The 18616-nt window shown below is 44.2% G+C and overlaps 1 protein-coding gene across 1 annotated transcript in view; it reads left to right on the top strand.

The window, feature by feature from the left end:
* Positions 1–18229, top strand: part of LOC306969040 (CASK interacting protein 2) — a 44746-nt gene extending 26517 nt beyond the window's left edge. Inside the window, exons 13-22 of the mRNA XM_079564651.1 lie at positions 312–406; positions 1727–1837; positions 1937–2038; positions 8256–8394; positions 10004–10140; positions 11347–11635; positions 12724–13076; positions 14155–14671; positions 16640–16859; positions 18070–18229. Of these exons, the coding sequence (XP_079420777.1) occupies positions 312–406; positions 1727–1837; positions 1937–2038; positions 8256–8394; positions 10004–10140; positions 11347–11635; positions 12724–13076; positions 14155–14671; positions 16640–16859; positions 18070–18166 (2060 nt within the window). The 3' untranslated portion in view covers positions 18167–18229. The remainder of the gene's footprint in view (positions 1–311; positions 407–1726; positions 1838–1936; positions 2039–8255; positions 8395–10003; positions 10141–11346; positions 11636–12723; positions 13077–14154; positions 14672–16639; positions 16860–18069) is intronic.
* The last annotated feature ends 387 nt before the right edge of the window (positions 18230–18616 follow it).

Genomic DNA, 18616 nt, shown 5'->3' with positions numbered 1-18616 from the left:
ATTTCACATGATTTCTTGTGTGTGTTTTTGTTTTCATTTCTGGACATATTCTTTGGAGTGGGCGAATTCATATTGTTCATAAAGATTTAGGCTTTAACTTTTTTGCTGTGGAACAAAAAACAGTCACCCCTGGCCACCAGGTGGTGGTATTGCAGAAATGTCAGCTCCCTGGCTTGAGGACCAAAGAAGCGTTTTAAAATAAAGATGGAGTCCCTGTTTGGATGGACTTTGGGCCAGTGGGGGACCACATGCACCGTGAGGTTTCTTTGTGCTGAGACTTCAGAGCTAAACATTCCTTGTCTGTGTCTCAGGCGGGACCCCCCGGCGGCAGACGGTCACTGTCCAGTCCAGGACGGAGCCGTTCTCTCAGCAGTTTGTGCGGCCTCAGCAGCTCCTGGACGGGAAGGTAAGGCTGCGTCTGAAACCATCAGATTATATCATCTAAGCTCTAACACTAGTAACTAACTCCTTAACCTTTCATGGGTCGACTGTTAGATCTGTGCAGTTAGGGAACTAGAGCTTCAGCAGCATTTTGAACAATCTGTCCGTCCTTAAACAGGGGAAAGGGAAGTGACATCACCAACAGCTGTTTTTCTTCTTCTTTAAAGTTATTGGTGGAGTGCAGGCCAAACAAAAGTGCATGTCGCCCCCTAGTGTCCAACAACAACATAGTGTCCAAACAAAGACAACCAAAATCCAAATAATCCAAACATTTCCGTTTAGTGTTATTTTATTTCCACAGCTGTTTCTTAAAGCTACAGCAGCAAATGATCCATGTGGCTTAAGTTTCTACTAAATGAAAACAAAAGCATTTAATCCGTTTCCTGAGTTTCCTCTTTAACACTGACATGTGACTGAGCTGTGGGGACGACAACATGGATTTATCACTGTAGCGTCTATGATAGTTAGCATCAGAGGTCCCTATGCTAAAGTGGCTATGATAGTTAGCATCAGAGGTCCCTATGCTAAAGTGGCCATGATAGTTAGCATCAGAGGTCCCTATGCTAAAGTGGCTATGATAGTTAGCACAGGAGGTCCCTATGCTATAGTGGCTATGATAGTTAGCATCAGAGGTCCCTATGCTAAAGTGGCTATGATAGTTAGCATCAGAGGTCCCTATGCTAAAGTGGCTATGATAGTTAGCACAGGAGGTCCCTATGCTATAGTGGCTATGATAGTTAGCATCAGAGGTCCCTATGCTAAAGTGGCTATGATAGTTAGCATCAGAGGTCCCTATGCTAAAGTGGCCATGATAGTTAGCACAGGAGGTCCCTATGCTATAGTGGCTATGATAGTTAGCATCAGAGGTTCCTATGCTAAAGTGGCTATGATAGTTAGCATCAGAGGTCCCTATGCTAAAGTGGCTATGATAGTTAGCATCAGAGGTCCCTATGCTAAAGTGGCTATGATAGTTAGCACCAGAGGTCCCTATGCTAAAGTGGCTATGATAGTTAGCACCAGAGGTCTCTATGCTAAAGTGGCTATGATAGTTAGCACCAGAGGTCCCTATGCTAAAGTGGCTATGATAGCTAGCATCGAGGCTCCTTTTCCTAACTCCTTCCTAACTGACAGACCAATTCGGAAGCATCTTGTCATGGCGGACGCTGACACACATCCGGTTTGGCGTAAGAGCTCTTAGCGATCTGCTCGTTTCGGATGCAGCCTAAGGGTTTACTCTTCTCCGGTTTAAGCCCCGCCTCCTGCAGTTTAACCCTCTGTGTTCCAGGACGCCGACGCCATCTTCCAGTGGCTCAGCGAGTTCCAGCTGGAGCAGTACACGGCCAACTTCCTGAACAACGGCTACGACGTGCCGACCATCAGCCGCATGACGCCCGAGGTCTGATACTTTATCCTCAGCACTGTACTTTATACTGTAACACTGTACTTTATACTTTATACTGTAACACTGAACACTGCCCCCTGGTGTCTGTGTCAGGACCTGACGGCCATCGGAGTCACCAAACCAGGACACAGGAAGAAGATCTCCCTGGAGATCAGCCGCCTGCACATCCCCGAGTGGCTCCCAGACTTCATCCCTGTGAGAAATACTACTACTACTACTACATACTACTACTACTACTACTACTACTACTACATACTACTGCAACCTGACCACATCCCCGAGTGGCTCCCGGACTTCATCCCTGTGAGAAATACTACTACTACTACTACATACTACTACTACTACTACTACTACTACTACATACTACTGCAACCTGACTACATCCCCGAGTGGCTCCCGGACTTCATCCCTGTGAGAAATACTACTACTACTACATACTACATACTACTACTACTACTACTACATACTACTGCAACCTGACCACATCCCCGAGTGGCTCCCGGACTTCATCCCTGTGAGAAATACTACTACTACTACATACTACATACTACTACTACTACTACTACATACTACTGCAACCTGACCACATCCCCGAGTGGCTCCCGGACTTCATCCCTGTGAGAAATACTACTACTACTACATACTACATACTACTACTACTACTACTACATACTACTGCAACCTGACCACATCCCCGAGTGGCTCCCGGACTTCATCCCTGTGAGAAATACTACTACTACTACATACTACATACTACTACTACTACTACTACATACTACTGCAACCTGACCACATCCCCGAGTGGCTCCCGGACTTCATCCCTGTGAGAAATACTACTACTACTACATACTACATACTACTACTACTACATACTACTGCAAACTGACCACATCCCCGAGTGGCTCCCGGACTTCATCCCTGTGAGAAATACTACTACATACTACTACTACTACTACTACTACTACTACTACTACTACATACTACTACTACTACTACTACTACTACTACATACTACTGCAACCTGACCACATCCCGAGTGGCTCCCGGACTTCATCCCTGTGAGAAATACTACTACTACTACATACTACATACTACTACTACTACATACTACTGCAACCTGACCACATCCCCGAGTGGCTCCCGGACTTCATCCCTGTGAGAAATACTACTACTACTACATACTACTACTACTACTACTACTACTACTACATACTACTGCAACCTGACCACATCCCCGAGTGGCTCCCGGACTTCATCCCTGTGAGAAATACTACTACTACTACTACATACTACTACTACTACTACTACTACTACTACTACTACATACTACTACTACTACTACTACATACTACTGCAACCTGACCACCTCCCCGAGTGGCTCCCGGACTTCATCCCTGTGAGAAATACTACTACTACTACATACTACTACTACTACTACTACTACTACTACTACTACTACTACTACTACTACTACTACTACTACTACTACTACATACTACTGCAACCTGACCACATCCCCAAGTGGCTCCCGGACTTCATCCCTGTGAGAAATACTACTACTACTACTACATACTACTACTACTACTACTACTACTACTACTACATACTACTACTACTACTACTACATACTACTGCAACCTGACCACCTCCCCGAGTGGCTCCCGGACTTCATCCCTGTGAGAAATACTACTACTACTACATACTACTACTACTACTACTACATACTACTGCAACCTGACCACATCCCCGAGTGGCTCCCGGACTTCATCCCTGTGAGAAATACTACTACTACTACATACTACTACTACAACTACTACTACTACTACATACTACATACTACTACTACTACTACTACTACTACTACTACTACATACTACTGCAACCTGACCACATCCCCGAGTGGCTCCCAGACTTCATCCCTGTGAGAAATACTACTACTACTACATACTACTACTACTACTACTACTACTACTACTACTACTACATACTACTACTACTACATACTACTACTACTACTACTACTACAGACTACTACTACTACTACTACTACTACTACTACATACTACTACTACTACATACTACTACTACTACTACTACTACTACATACTACTACTACTACTACAACTACTACATACTACTACTACTACTACTACTACATACGACTGCAAACGACTAAACTCAAATTACTAAAATTACTGCAGTATTAGTGATAGTATTTGTACTGCAGGTGAACCTGGGGGCGTGGCTCAGTACTGTAGGATTACTGCAGTATTAGTGATAGTATTTGTACTGCAGGTGGACCTGGGGGCGTGGCTCAGTACTATAGGATTACTGCAGTATAGTGATAGTATTTGTACTGCAGGTGAACCTGGGGGCGTGGCTCAGTACTATAGGGTTACTGCAGTATTAGTGATAGTATTTGTACTGCAGGTGGACCTGGGGGCGTGGCTCAGTACTATAGGGTTACTGCAGTATTAGTGATAGTATTTGTACTGCAGGTGAACCTGGGGGCGTGGCTCAGTACTATAGGGTTACTGCAGTATTAGTGATAGTATTTGTACTGCAGGTGGACCTGGGGGCGTGGCTCAGTACTATAGGATTACTGCAGTATAGTGATAGTATTTGTACTGCAGGTGGACCTGGGGGCGTGGCTCAGTACTATAGGGTTACTGCAGTATTAGTGACAGTATTTGTACTGCAGGTGGACCTGGGGGCGTGGCTCAGTACTATAGGATTACTGCAGTATTAGTGACAGTATTTGTACTGCAGGTGGACCTGGGGGCGTGGCTCAGTACTATAGGGTTACTGCAGTATTAGTGACAGTATTTGTACTGCAGGTGGACCTGGGGGCGTGGCTCAGTACTATAGGATTACTGCAGTATAGTGATAGTATTTGTACTGCAGGTGGACCTGGGGGCGTGGCTCAGTACTATAGGATTACTGCAGTATTAGTGATAGTATTTGTACTGCAGGTGGACCTGGGGGCGTGGCTCAGTACTATAGGGTTACTGCAGTATAGTGATAGTATTTGTACTGCAGGTGGACCTGGGGGCGTGGCTCAGTACTATAGGGTTACTGCAGTATTAGTGACAGTATTTGTACTGCAGGTGGACCTGGGGGCGTGGCTCAGTACTATAGGGTTACTGCAGTATTAGTGACAGTATTTGTACTGCAGGTGGACCTGGGGGCGTGGCTCAGTACTATAGGATTACTGCAGTATTAGTGATAGTATTTGTACTGCAGGTGGACCTGGGGGCGTGGCTCAGTACTATAGGATTACTGCAGTATAGTGATAGTATTTGTACTGCAGGTGGACCTGGGGGTGTGGCTCAGTACTATAGGATTACTGCAGTATTAGTGATAGTATTTGTACTGCAGGTGGACCTGGGGGCGTGGCTCAGTACTATAGGATTACTGCAGTATTAGTGATAGTATTTGTACTGCAGGTGGACCTGGGGGCGTGGCTCAGTACTATAGGATTACTGCAGTATTAGTGATAGTATTTGTACTGCAGGTGGACCTGGGGGCGTGGCTCAGTACTATAGGATTACTGCAGTATAGTGATAGTATTTGTACTGCAGGTGGACCTCGGGGCGTGGCTCAGTACTATAGGATTACTGCAGTATAGTGACAGTATTTGTACTGCAGGTGGACCTCGGGGCGTGGCTCAGTACTATAGGATTACTGCAGTATAGTGACAGTATTTGTACTGCAGGTGGACCTGGGGGCGTGGCTCAGTACTATAGGATTACTGCAGTATAGTGATAGTATTTGTACTGCAGGTGGACCTCGGGGCGTGGCTCAGTACTATAGGATTACTGCAGTATAGTGACAGTATTTGTACTGCAGGTGGACCTCGGGGCGTGGCTCAGTACTATAGGATTACTGCAGTATAGTGACAGTATTTGTACTGCAGGTGGACCTGGGGGCGTGGCTCAGTACTATAGGATTACTGCAGTATAGTGATAGTATTTGTACTGCAGGTGGACCTGGGGGCGTGGCTCAGTACTATAGGATTACTGCAGTATAGTGATAGTATTTGTACTGCAGGTGGACCTCGGGGCGTGGCTCAGTACTATAGGATTACTGCAGTATAGTGACAGTATTTGTACTGCAGGTGGACCTCGGGGCGTGGCTCAGTACTATAGGATTACTGCAGTATTAGTGACAGTATTTGTACTGCAGGTGGACCTGGGGGCGTGGCTCAGTACTATAGGATTACTGCAGTATTAGTGATAGTATTTGTACTGCAGGTGGACCTGGGGGCGTGGCTCAGTACTATAGGGTTACTGCAGTATAGTGATAGTATTTGTACTGCAGGTGGACCTGGGGGCGTGGCTCAGTACTATAGGATTACTGCAGTATTAGTGACAGTATTTGTACTGCAGGTGGACCTGGGGGCGTGGCTCAGTACTATAGGATTACTGCAGTATTAGTGACAGTATTTGTACTGCAGGTGGACCTGGGGGCGTGGCTCAGTACTATAGGATTACTGCAGTATAGTGATAGTATTTGTACTGCAGGTGGACCTGGGGGCGTGGCTCAGTACTATAGGGTTACTGCAGTATTAGTGATAGTATTTGTACTGCAGGTGGACCTGGGGGCGTGGCTCAGTACTATAGGGTTACTGCAGTATAGTGATAGTATTTGTACTGCAGGTGGACCTGGGGGCGTGGCTCAGTACTATAGGGTTACTGCAGTATTAGTGACAGTATTTGTACTGCAGGTGGACCTGGGGGCGTGGCTCAGTACTATAGGGTTACTGCAGTATTAGTGACAGTATTTGTACTGCAGGTGGACCTGGGGGCGTGGCTCAGTACTATAGGATTACTGCAGTATTAGTGATAGTATTTGTACTGCAGGTGGACCTGGGGGCGTGGCTCAGTACTATAGGATTACTGCAGTATAGTGATAGTATTTGTACTGCAGGTGGACCTGGGGGTGTGGCTCAGTACTATAGGATTACTGCAGTATTAGTGATAGTATTTGTACTGCAGGTGGACCTGGGGGCGTGGCTCAGTACTATAGGATTACTGCAGTATTAGTGATAGTATTTGTACTGCAGGTGGACCTGGGGGCGTGGCTCAGTACTATAGGATTACTGCAGTATTAGTGATAGTATTTGTACTGCAGGTGGACCTGGGGGCGTGGCTCAGTACTATAGGATTACTGCAGTATAGTGATAGTATTTGTACTGCAGGTGGACCTCGGGGCGTGGCTCAGTACTATAGGATTACTGCAGTATAGTGACAGTATTTGTACTGCAGGTGGACCTCGGGGCGTGGCTCAGTACTATAGGATTACTGCAGTATAGTGACAGTATTTGTACTGCAGGTGGACCTGGGGGCGTGGCTCAGTACTATAGGATTACTGCAGTATAGTGATAGTATTTGTACTGCAGGTGGACCTCGGGGCGTGGCTCAGTACTATAGGATTACTGCAGTATAGTGACAGTATTTGTACTGCAGGTGGACCTCGGGGCGTGGCTCAGTACTATAGGATTACTGCAGTATAGTGACAGTATTTGTACTGCAGGTGGACCTGGGGGCGTGGCTCAGTACTATAGGATTACTGCAGTATAGTGATAGTATTTGTACTGCAGGTGGACCTGGGGGCGTGGCTCAGTACTATAGGATTACTGCAGTATAGTGATAGTATTTGTACTGCAGGTGGACCTCGGGGCGTGGCTCAGTACTATAGGATTACTGCAGTATAGTGACAGTATTTGTACTGCAGGTGGACCTCGGGGCGTGGCTCAGTACTATAGGATTACTGCAGTATTAGTGACAGTATTTGTACTGCAGGTGGACCTGGGGGCGTGGCTCAGTACTATAGGATTACTGCAGTATTAGTGATAGTATTTGTACTGCAGGTGGACCTGGGGGCGTGGCTCAGTACTATAGGGTTACTGCAGTATAGTGATAGTATTTGTACTGCAGGTGGACCTGGGGGCGTGGCTCAGTACTATAGGATTACTGCAGTATTAGTGACAGTATTTGTACTGCAGGTGGACCTGGGGGCGTGGCTCAGTACTATAGGATTACTGCAGTATTAGTGACAGTATTTGTACTGCAGGTGGACCTGGGGGCGTGGCTCAGTACTATAGGATTACTGCAGTATAGTGATAGTATTTGTACTGCAGGTGGACCTGGGGGCGTGGCTCAGTACTATAGGATTACTGCAGTATAGTGATAGTATTTGTACTGCAGGTGGACCTCGGGGCGTGGCTCAGTACTATAGGATTACTGCAGTATAGTGACAGTATTTGTACTGCAGGTGGACCTCGGGGCGTGGCTCAGTACTATAGGATTACTGCAGTATTAGTGACAGTATTTGTACTGCAGGTGGACCTGGGGGCGTGGCTCAGTACTATAGGATTACTGCAGTATTAGTGACAGTATTTGTACTGCAGGTGGACCTGGGGGCGTGGCTCAGTACTATAGGATTACTGCAGTACCAGAGGAGACTGTGTGAAAACGGATACGACTCGATGGAGATCGTCAAAGACCTGAGCTGGGAAGATCTGCAGGAGATCGGCATCACCAAACTGGGTCAGTACTACACCTGTGTACTTATACTGCACTCACACTACACCTGTGTACTTATACTGCACTCACACTACACCTGTGTACTTATACTGCACTCACACTACACCTGTGTACTTCTACTGCACTCTAGGGCATTAAGGACTACAGATGGTTAAAGATTTAGCCTAATTTCCATCAAGTACATTAAGTCCACACCAAATCCGTCATGTAATAATGTAATAATGTAATAATGTAATAATGTAATAATGTAATAATATAATAATGTAATAATGTAATAATGTAATAATGTAAAAATGTAATAATGTAATAATGTAATAATGTAATAATGTAATAATGTAAAAATGTAATAATGTAATAATGTAATAATGTAATAATGTCGACTCACTTGAGCAGGTTTTGCAGGTTATTTTCTCAGTTATTAAACAATGTAGTGCCTTTTTCCCCATCTTTCCCTCACCCAATTAAAAAAATAAATTTTTGCTTAGTTAATTTTTGTATTTTTTTGCTGGATTTTTGTCACTTTTTTTGCTGGATTTTTGTCACTTTTTTGCTGGATTCTTGTATTTTTTTTGGTGGATTTTTGTCACTTTTTTGTTGGATTTTTGTCACTTTTTTGTTGGATTTTTGTATTTTTTTGGTGGATTTTTGTCACTTTTTTGTTGGATTTTTGTCACTTTTTTGCTGGATTTTTGTCAGTTTTTTGTTGGATTTTTGTATTTTTTTTGGTGGATTTTTGTCACTTTATGTTGGATTTTTGTCACTTTTTTGCTGGATTTTTGTATTTTTTTTGCTGGATTTTTGTCACTTTTTTGCTGGATTTTTGTTTTGTTTTTTCTGGATTTTTGTCACTTTTTTGCTGGATTTTTGTATTTTTTTGGTGGATTTTTGTCAGTTTTTTGTTGGATTTTTGTCAGTTTTTTGTTGGATTTTTGTCAGTTTTTTGCTGGATTTTTGTCAGTTTTTTGATGGATCTTTGTCACTTTTTTGCTGGATTTTTGTCACTTTTTTGTTGGATTTTTGCCTTTTTTTGTTGGATTTTTGTCAGTTTTTTGCTGGATTTTTGCCTTTTTTTTGTTGGATTTTTGTCTTTTATTGTTGGATTTTTGTCACTTTTTTGCTGGATTTTTGTATTTTTTTTGCTGGATTTTTGTCACTTTTTTGTTGGATTTTTGCCTTTTTTTGTTGGATTTTTGTCAGTTTTTTGCTGGATTTTTGTCACTTTTTTGTTGGATTTTTGTCACTTTTTGCTGGATTTTTGTCTTTTTTTTGCTGGATTTTTGTCACTTTTTTGTTGGATTTTTGTCATTTTTAACTCTTTTGTCACTTTTTGTTGAGTTTTTGTAAATTTTAGCGCTTTTTTGTTTTTGCGTTTACATCCTCATTTTCTTCCATGGACATATTTCTTTAGACTAATATCAAAGACAAATGTACTTATTTCAAGAACATTTCGCTTGTTTCATTTTGCAGTGCACCTCTGGCTGAGCTTCATCCTTTCATTGTAGAGTAAAAAGCCTCACCACAGCTCTACGGGCTGTTTTTCCCCTCTATTGAAACAGCTGAGCAGCCAAGGGGAGTGAGTTTGACGTTATTAACCCACACTCGTCCTGTGCAGGTCACCAGAAGAAGCTGATGCTGGCGGTGAGGCGCGTGTGCGAGCTACACAGGGCCGCCGTGCAGGGGGAGTGTGGGGGGGCCGCGAGGAGCGAGGACCCCCAGAGCCCCCACACGCCTCGACTCCTCAGCTTCCAGGTAACGGCCCCAAAGAGCGTTAATATCGGACTCTCGATGGAGCGTCGCCATGGTAACACAGTGCACTGACATGCTCCGGCGGCCATTTTGTGGTTCTCCTTTTTAACCTCTTACCACCTGCATTCTCTCCTCTTTGCCATTGTCATCACTTTTTATTTCCCTTATGTGTTTTTGTCACTTTTTTATGTCACTTTTGTTGCTTTTTTAAATGCATTTTTCTCACTTTTTTGCTACTGTTTTGTCACATTTTTTGCTGCTCTTTTGTGCTTCTTCTGCTCTTTTTGTGTCACTTTTTGTCTGGATTTTTCTCACTTTTTTGCTGGATTTTTGTCTTTTTTTGTTTAATTTTTGTCACTTTTTTTTGCTGGATTTTTGTCACTTTTTTTTGCTGGATTTTTGAGTTTTTTTGTTTAATTTTGTCTTTTTTTGCTGGATTTTTGTCACTTTTTTGCTGGATTTTTGTCTTTTTTTGTTGGATTTTTGTCTTTTTTTGTTGGATTTTTGTCACTTTTTTGCTGGATTTTTGTCACTTTTTTGTTGGATTTTTGTCTTTTTTTGTTGGATTTTTGTCACTTTTTTGCTGAATTTTTGTCACTTTTTTGCTGAAATTTTGTCTTTTTTTGTTGGATTTTTGTCACTTTTTTGCTGGATTTTTGTCACTTTTTTGTTGGATTTTTGTCACTTTTTTGTTGGATTTTTGTCTTTTTTTGCTGGATTTTTGTCTTTTTTTGCTGGATTTTTGTCACTTTTTTTGCTGGATTTTTGTCTTTTTTTGCTGGATTTTACATTTTACATTTTTGTTGAATTTTTGTCACATTTTTGGTGCTTTTTTCCCAAGAAGCTTTTAGATTAGGGTAAAGCCAAACTGGAGAAAATGGGATCCGTTCAGGTGGGAGTTAAGAGGTTAAAGCTCTTTACATCGGGCCTCATGTCCTAGTTATCCAGAGTGTTGTTGATTTAATTCCTGCAGTCCTTATATTTGAAGAGTTTAGTGGTGCTAAGCTAGTGCTAGGCTAGTGCTAGGCTAGTGCTAGGCTAGTGCATGTCTATGGTAACAAGTAGCCTGCATTAAAAACCTCTTCTAAATCATGGGCTCGTCCTCCAAACGTCTGATTTGTAGAAAGCTCCTTTGTGAACTAGGAAATGAGGCCCTATGTCAAAAATCCTGAATTATCCCTTTAAGCCCCGCCCACTGTGTGTCTGCAGGACAGCGGCCTGAGCTCGGAGCTGCAGTGCGCCCTCTCTCTGCCGGAGGACTCTCTGCGCCTCAGCCAGTCCCTGAGTCTGTCCCACAGCGACGAGAGCCTGGCCGCTCGCTCCCGGGGCTCCGGCCGCTCCCAGGACACGCCCCTGGACACGCCCCCGGACCCGCCCGAGTCCAGGGACCAGAGCCGACCCCGACAGGTCCCGCTGGGCACCGCCACCGTCTTCAAGTACCCCGCCGTCCCGGCCAAACCGCGGGTCAGCGGGTCGCCGCTCGGCCCCAACAACAAAGGTGAGAGCGAGCTGTTCAAGACACGGCCTCAGGGAGAAAATAAACGTCTCAATGATGGACGGAGCCAGGTTTAACCCCTCCCACCTGAACCGAGAGCATTTTCTCCAGTTTGGCTTTACCCCAATCCAAAAGCTTCTGGAAAAAAGCTGTGAAAATAGCGACAAAACTGAGACGAAAACAATGATGGAAATGTAACAAAAAAGTGACGAAAAATTTATGAAAAAAATGTCACAAGAAATTGACAAAAAATGGACAAAAAATTGATTAAAAAAATGACAAAAATGTGACAAAAAAATGACAAAAAATTTATAAAGAATTGACAAAAAATAACAAGAAATTGACAAAAAAATGACAAAAAAAATGACAAAAATGTGAGAAAACATTGACAAAAAAGTTATGAAAAATTGATGAAAAAGTGGCAAAAATATCACAAGAAATTGACAAAAAAATGACAAAAAAATGACAAAAATGTGAGAAAACATTGACAAAAAAATTACGAAAAAATGACAAAAATGTGACAAAAAAAATGACAAAAAACTGATAAAAAATGGACAAAAAATGACAAAAAATTGATAAAAAATTGACAAAAAATGACGAAAAATTGATTAAAAAAAGTGGCAAAAATGTCACAAGAAATTGACAAACAATTGACAAAAAAAACAAAAAAAAAAGATTTTAAAAATGACAAAAAAAATTACAAAAAAATGACAAAAATGTGAGAAAACATTGACAAAAAAGTTATGAAAAATTGATGAAAAAGTGGCAAAAATGTCACAAAAATGCCAGAAGAAATCGGCAAGAAATTGACAAAGAATTTACGAAAAAATTACAAAAAATTGACAAAAAAATGACAAAAAATTACAAAAAAAAGACAAAAATGTGACAAAAAATGACACAAAAAAAAATACCCAACAAAAAAATGATGGAGAAAAAAAAATCTGATGACGTGAGTAAAAAGGTCTCGGTTCAGGCGGGGGTTAAGAGGTTAAATGTGACATATTAGTTCCAAATATTTGTGTGGAGAAAGTTCAGGATACGTTTTAGTCCTGGTTTAGTGATGCGCACGTGTGACTCCGCCCCCTCCGCAGACTCCGCCCGCGCCCTGTGGAAGCAGCAGAACATGTCTCGCGGCTCGCTCTCGGACGGCGAGCAGGAAGAGGAGGAGGAGGACGTGGTTCTGCCGCCGGCGTACGCCACCATCAGCCGGCGCCGCTCGCAGCAGAGCGTGGGGCGGAGCCAGTCCTTCGCCGTCAGAGCCCGGAGGAAAGGCCCGCCCCCTCCGCCGCCCAAACGCCTCAGCTCCGTCAGCGGCTCCGTGAGCAGCGCGTCGGGCAGCGAGGACATGAGCGACTCCAGCAGCAGCGGCGTGTCCGAGGGCCCGGGGCGCGTCCGCAGCATCGCCAGCGCCCTGGAGGGGGCAGCGGCGGACCGGAGCGCACAGGTCAGTCTGTACGTTTAGGTTTAGTGTTAGAGAAAGTCCCGGAACGACGGGAAAAAACACGAGCGTCCGGAGCAGGCCTGAGACCGGGACTTTGTTTTAGATATCGGTACTTTAACGATACTTGGCTTTCGATACCGATACCTGAACAATGCTTTTACCGATACCTGTTCTTATCCTCTTTACTCCCACAAAAATGTGACAAAAGCTCAACAAAAATGTGAGAAAAATTCAACAAAAATGTGAGAAAAACTCAACAAAAATGTGAGAAAAACTCAACAAAAATGTGAGAAAAATTCAACAAAAATGTGACAAAAATTCAACAAAAATGTGACAAAAATTAAACAAAAAAGTGACAAAAATTCAACAAAAAAGTGACAAAAATTCAACAAAAAAATGACAAAAATTCAACAAAAAAGGGACAAAAATTCAACAACAAAAATGACAAAAAATTCAACAAAAAAGTGACAAAAATTCAACAAAAAAATGACAAAAATTCAACAAAAAAGTGACAAGAAATCAACAAAAAAGTGACAAAAATTCAACAAAAAAATGACAAAAATTCAACAAAAAAGTGACAAAAATTCAACAAAAAAAGTGACAAAAATTCAACAAAAAAGTGACAAAAATTCAACAAAAAAATGACAAAAAATCAACAAAAAAATGACAAAAAACTTAGCCAAAATGTCACAAAAAAGAAAAAAAAAGAAAAAAAAACATACAAAAGGTGACACAACACATCAACAACGCGAGGAAAAAGATCAGTTTTGTGGGTCTTAGCTTTCAAATGAGGTGTTACACAGGCCCATATAACAGCCAAAGAGGACAGAATGCATTTGGTTGAGGCGGGTGGTAAGAGGTTAAACATGTGTCATCTAGAACCAGAAAACAAACAATCATGTTCATTTATTCCCTTTCCTCCCATTTCATTACTTAAACACTTTACTTTAAGTTTTTTCCCCCCATTTTCAACACATTTTCCCCCAAATTTCCTCAATTTTATTTTCTATTTTTTTTTTTTTCATTCCCCCCCAATGTTTGTATGTGTTTGTGCCTCTGACGGTTCCCTGTCCGCCCACAGGAGGGCGCTGTGGTGCGGAAGCGCGTCCAGATGCCGTCTGACTCGGAGGAGGAGGAGCTAAAGGCGCTGGGCGGGTCCAGCGAGTCCATCCCATTCGCTGAGGAGGGAAACCTGACCATCAAACAGCGTCCCAAAGCTCCACCGCCCCCTAGAGCGGAGGACGTGTTACTGCAGCTGACCCAGAGCCGGCCCGCGGACCCGGACCCGGACCCGGCCCGGGCGCAGACGCCGGAGTTTAACCTGACGGAGTCCGACACCGTGAAGAGGAGACACAAGCCCAAGGATCCGAGCGAGGGGTCTCCCAGCCGCGGCGCTCAGGAGCAGGGGCCCGTCAGCGGCGCCTCCAGCCTGGAGGAGCTGAGGTCTCCGCTCAGAGCCGCCTCTCTGAGGCCCGAGTCCCCGCTCCGGCCCGTGTCCCCCGGCTCTCCCGGGTCCCCTGGGTCTCTACACCGGCCGCCCCTCTCCACCAAACCCGCCGTGGCCCCGAAACCCGTACGGCAAAGTCTGCTCAACCAAGGTCAGTCCAGCGGCTCCGAACGAAACAAAATGGGGGAAACATTGGGAAAGAATGTAAAGTGTTTTTTTGGTCTGTTATTATACTGTTATTATTATTATTATTATTATATTATTATTATTATATTATATTATTATTATTATTATTATTATTATTATTAGGCCCGAGCGGCCTGGCAGGGCTCGGGCCTATTGTAATTGTACGGCAGTGCGCGGAGCGCACTGAAGAAAGACGTGCGCGTAGCGCACGTCCCGAAAAGAGCGCGCAGCGCTCAAGAAACAGAGCGTGGAGCGCTCCCCATGCATTAGACAGTAATAGGGGGGACCCCGGCATAACGCCCTGTCCGGTGAAATAGGCGTGTGCCGCGAAAGCGGCACATTTGTAACTGCTCGTGTGAAAAAAGGTGAAAAATCCAGGCAAGGCGCAACACTGACAAGAAAGTAGTCGATGACGAGCGCAACGCGCTCGTCATCGACCATGGCCACTCTCCAGTCCTTAAAACACTACTAGAGTGACTCAGGGCATTAAGGCCTATCCAATGATATAGGTGTTTGCCGCGAAAGCGGCATATTTGTTGTTGCTCGCACAAAAATCGGGAAAAAAAAACGCATTAAGAAAATTGACAAAGAAGTGGTAAAATACGAGCGCAACGCGCTCGTATTTGACAATGAACCTTACGGGTGGATTACTGGACGTGAGACCTTTCCGACGATATAAAAATCCGCCGCCGCAGGCGGCGCTATATTGTTATTGTAAGGGTTTTTCTTATTCTTATTCTTATTATTATTATTATTATTATTTTTCATCTATCCGTGTTTTTTTGGAATAACTCGACGAGTCGTCGACGAAAAGTCACCATTTTTTGCCCAAAATTAAAAATCCCGGCGATACACAGTGTCAATAAATCCCATTAAAAAATATCGAAAAATGGCGCGCCAGCGCCCCCTGGAAAATCATGATTACATTGCGCCTATGGAGAGACCCGAAAATTAAAGTTCGTCGTAGACGAAAAAAATTCGGCACAGTGATTGGTCACATGGAACCAAAAAAAAAAACATATTACGCGGTTGCTAGGCAACCAACTGTACGGCGGCCATATTGGCCAGAAGAGCGACCTGGCGCCAAAGGCGCCTTTTCGTGCCCTCGCATTTGAACGAACTCGTCCTAGGGCGTTGAACGCAGCGACTCCCCGGTCGCTCCAGATCATCTACACATGTGGGGCATTAAAAGTTATTAAAAACTTTCTAATAGGATTTCCGGTTTTGTCATGGCAACGCCATGAATTTGGCGTTCGTTTTCGGCGTTCGCCGTCGCCTTCGAAGAGTCATAACTCGCACATACTTTGGCCGATTTTAGTGAAACTTGAATCGTTGGTCGAGTCGTCGGCCCCGGATGTTTTGATATAGGAATTTTGAAAATGGGCGCAATAGCGCCCCCTGCAGAGCACCGAATAAAAATGAATAGGGAAAAAAAGTAAACTTTGTCGTAGACAAAAAAAATTTGGCACACACATCCGTCACGTGACCACGATCAAAAAGTAAATTATGGCCACGCCCATTTTCTCACCGTGTTGCCATGGCAACGACCCGAAATAAAGTTTGGCGTAGCCAAACCAAAATTGGTACACACCTTCGTCATGACCGTCCGAACAAAAAAGTACATTACGTGGTTGCTAGGCAACCCACACGAAGTCGGCCATTTTGGGAAATATCGCGTGATCTGGCGCCGAAGGCGCATTTCTTGCCTTTGCTCTTTTATAAACTCAACAGAGGGTGGCAGTGATAGCAAAACCACGTAGGGCGCGGCAGCGCCCCCTGGTTATTGCGGTGGCGTGCGACGGCGTGCGCCAACCGGCCAACGCTGCTCGCGAGGGCCTCTAAATGCCGCTTGCGGCTTTAATTATTATTATTATTATATTCTTATTATTATTATTATTATTATTACTATCATTTCTGTCTGATTTCTCCTCAGGCTCGGGACGCTCTTCCCCAGGTCTGTCCATCTCTGTGGTCCAGAGCGTGGTCTTCTCCTCCCCCTCCTCCCCCCGCTGCCTAAGCCCCGCCCTCAGCCCCGCCCGCTCGCTTAGCCCCGCCCCCCGCTGCATGAGCCCCGCCCAACAGCGGCTGGACCAAACCAGCGTGAGCTTAGACGCGGCGCTTCAGGACGTGGAGCGACGGCTGGAGGACCACAGGTACTGCAAAACTACTGCAATACTACTACTACTACTACTACTACTACTGCAATACTACAGGTACTGCAATACTACTGCAATACTACTACTACTACTACTACAACTACTACAGCTACTGCAATACTACTACTACTACTACTACTACTACTGCAATACTACTACTACTACTACAGGTAGGGCTGTTCAATTAATCGAAATTCGATTGCGATTTCGATTACAACAGTAAACGATTACAAAATTAGCATAATCGCAAAAAATCGATTATAATTTGTTTTGTTTGTTTAGTTTTTTTTTCAATGTTTTTCTTTAAAAAAAAACATTTTTTTTTTTCAATTTTTTTTTTTTTCACATTTTCTTTTTTTTTTGCAAAGCAGACTTGCGTTATTTCAGGGCGCTGGGATTATTTTCCCTTTGCTTTTCACGTGCCGTGGCTCATGCTTTTGTCATAAAAACAAACGGCGCTGTGTGATGATGTCATCAGGCATCAGGCTCAGTTTACTTGTGCAGGTGTGAGGGCTGGCCAGCAGGGGGCAGGTGTGAGGGCTGGCCAGCAGGGGGCAGGTGTGAGGGCCGGCCAGCAGGGGGCAGGTGTGAGGGCCGGCCAGCAGGGGGCAGGTGTGAGGGCCGGCCAGCAGGGGGCAGGTGTGAGGCCAGCAGGGGGCAGGTGTGAAACAGGGACCTCTCTTTAATCAAGGCAAACTTGAAATCATTTGTACTTTTATGACTGTCCAGAAAACATAAAGTATCATCATAGTGTTTTGATTAATAAATAAATAAAATAAAGATCGATTTTTTTTAAAGGCAACAAATAATCGTTTGAATAATCGTGATTTCAATTATGACAAAAATAATCGTGATTATTATTTTTTCAATAATCGAGCAGCCCTAACTACAGGTACTTCAATACTACTACTACTACTACTACAACTGCAATACTACAATACAACTAATGCTACAAGTACAACTACTGCTACTGCAATACAAGTATTACTACAGCTACTACTACTACTACTGCTACTGCTACTGCTCCTACTACTACAGCAATTGAGCTGATCTGAATATGAACTACTTATTATTTGATAATATAATATAAATATTCTGCCCATTTCTTTTTATTTCTTTGTTGTTGTTGTGATGAACTGATCATTTTAGGAGAAACATTAAATAATTGAAGTTTTTGGATTTAACTGGAGCCTGTTTGTGTCGTCAGCGCCGTCGCCGCCGTGAAATCTGCAGGAAACATTCTGGACGACATCGGGAACATGTTCGACGACCTCGCCGACCAGCTGGACGCCATGTTGGAGTGACCCCGACTCTCCCGCGCCCCCTACTGGACGGACCGGGTTTATAACGCAGTCAGAAACCGACTCGAGCGACGCCATGTTGGAATGACCCCGACTCTCCCGCGCCCTCTACTGGACAGACCGGGTTTTTAACAGCGTCAGACTCTCCTGCGCCCTCTACTGGACAGACCGGGTTTTCAACAGCGTCAGACTCTCCCGCGCCCCCTACTGGACAGACCGGGTTTTAATGCAGTCAGACTCTCCCGCGCCACCTACTGGACGGACCGGGTTTTAACGCAGTCAGACTCTCCCGCGCCCTCTACTGGACGGACCGGGTTTATAACACAGTCAGAGACCGACTCGAGCGACGCCATGTTGGAGTGACCCCGACTCTCCCGCGCCCCCTACTGGACAGACCGGGTTTATAACGGCGTCAGACTCTCCCGCGCCCTCTACTGGACGGACCGGGTTTAT

Source organism: Gobius niger, assembly GCF_951799975.1.
Source record: "Gobius niger genome assembly, chromosome: 10".
NCBI classification, from domain to species: domain Eukaryota; kingdom Metazoa; phylum Chordata; class Actinopteri; order Gobiiformes; family Gobiidae; genus Gobius; species Gobius niger.
The sequence above is the reverse complement of the archived record's forward strand: the minus strand, read 5'-3'. Positions and strand labels throughout refer to the sequence as shown.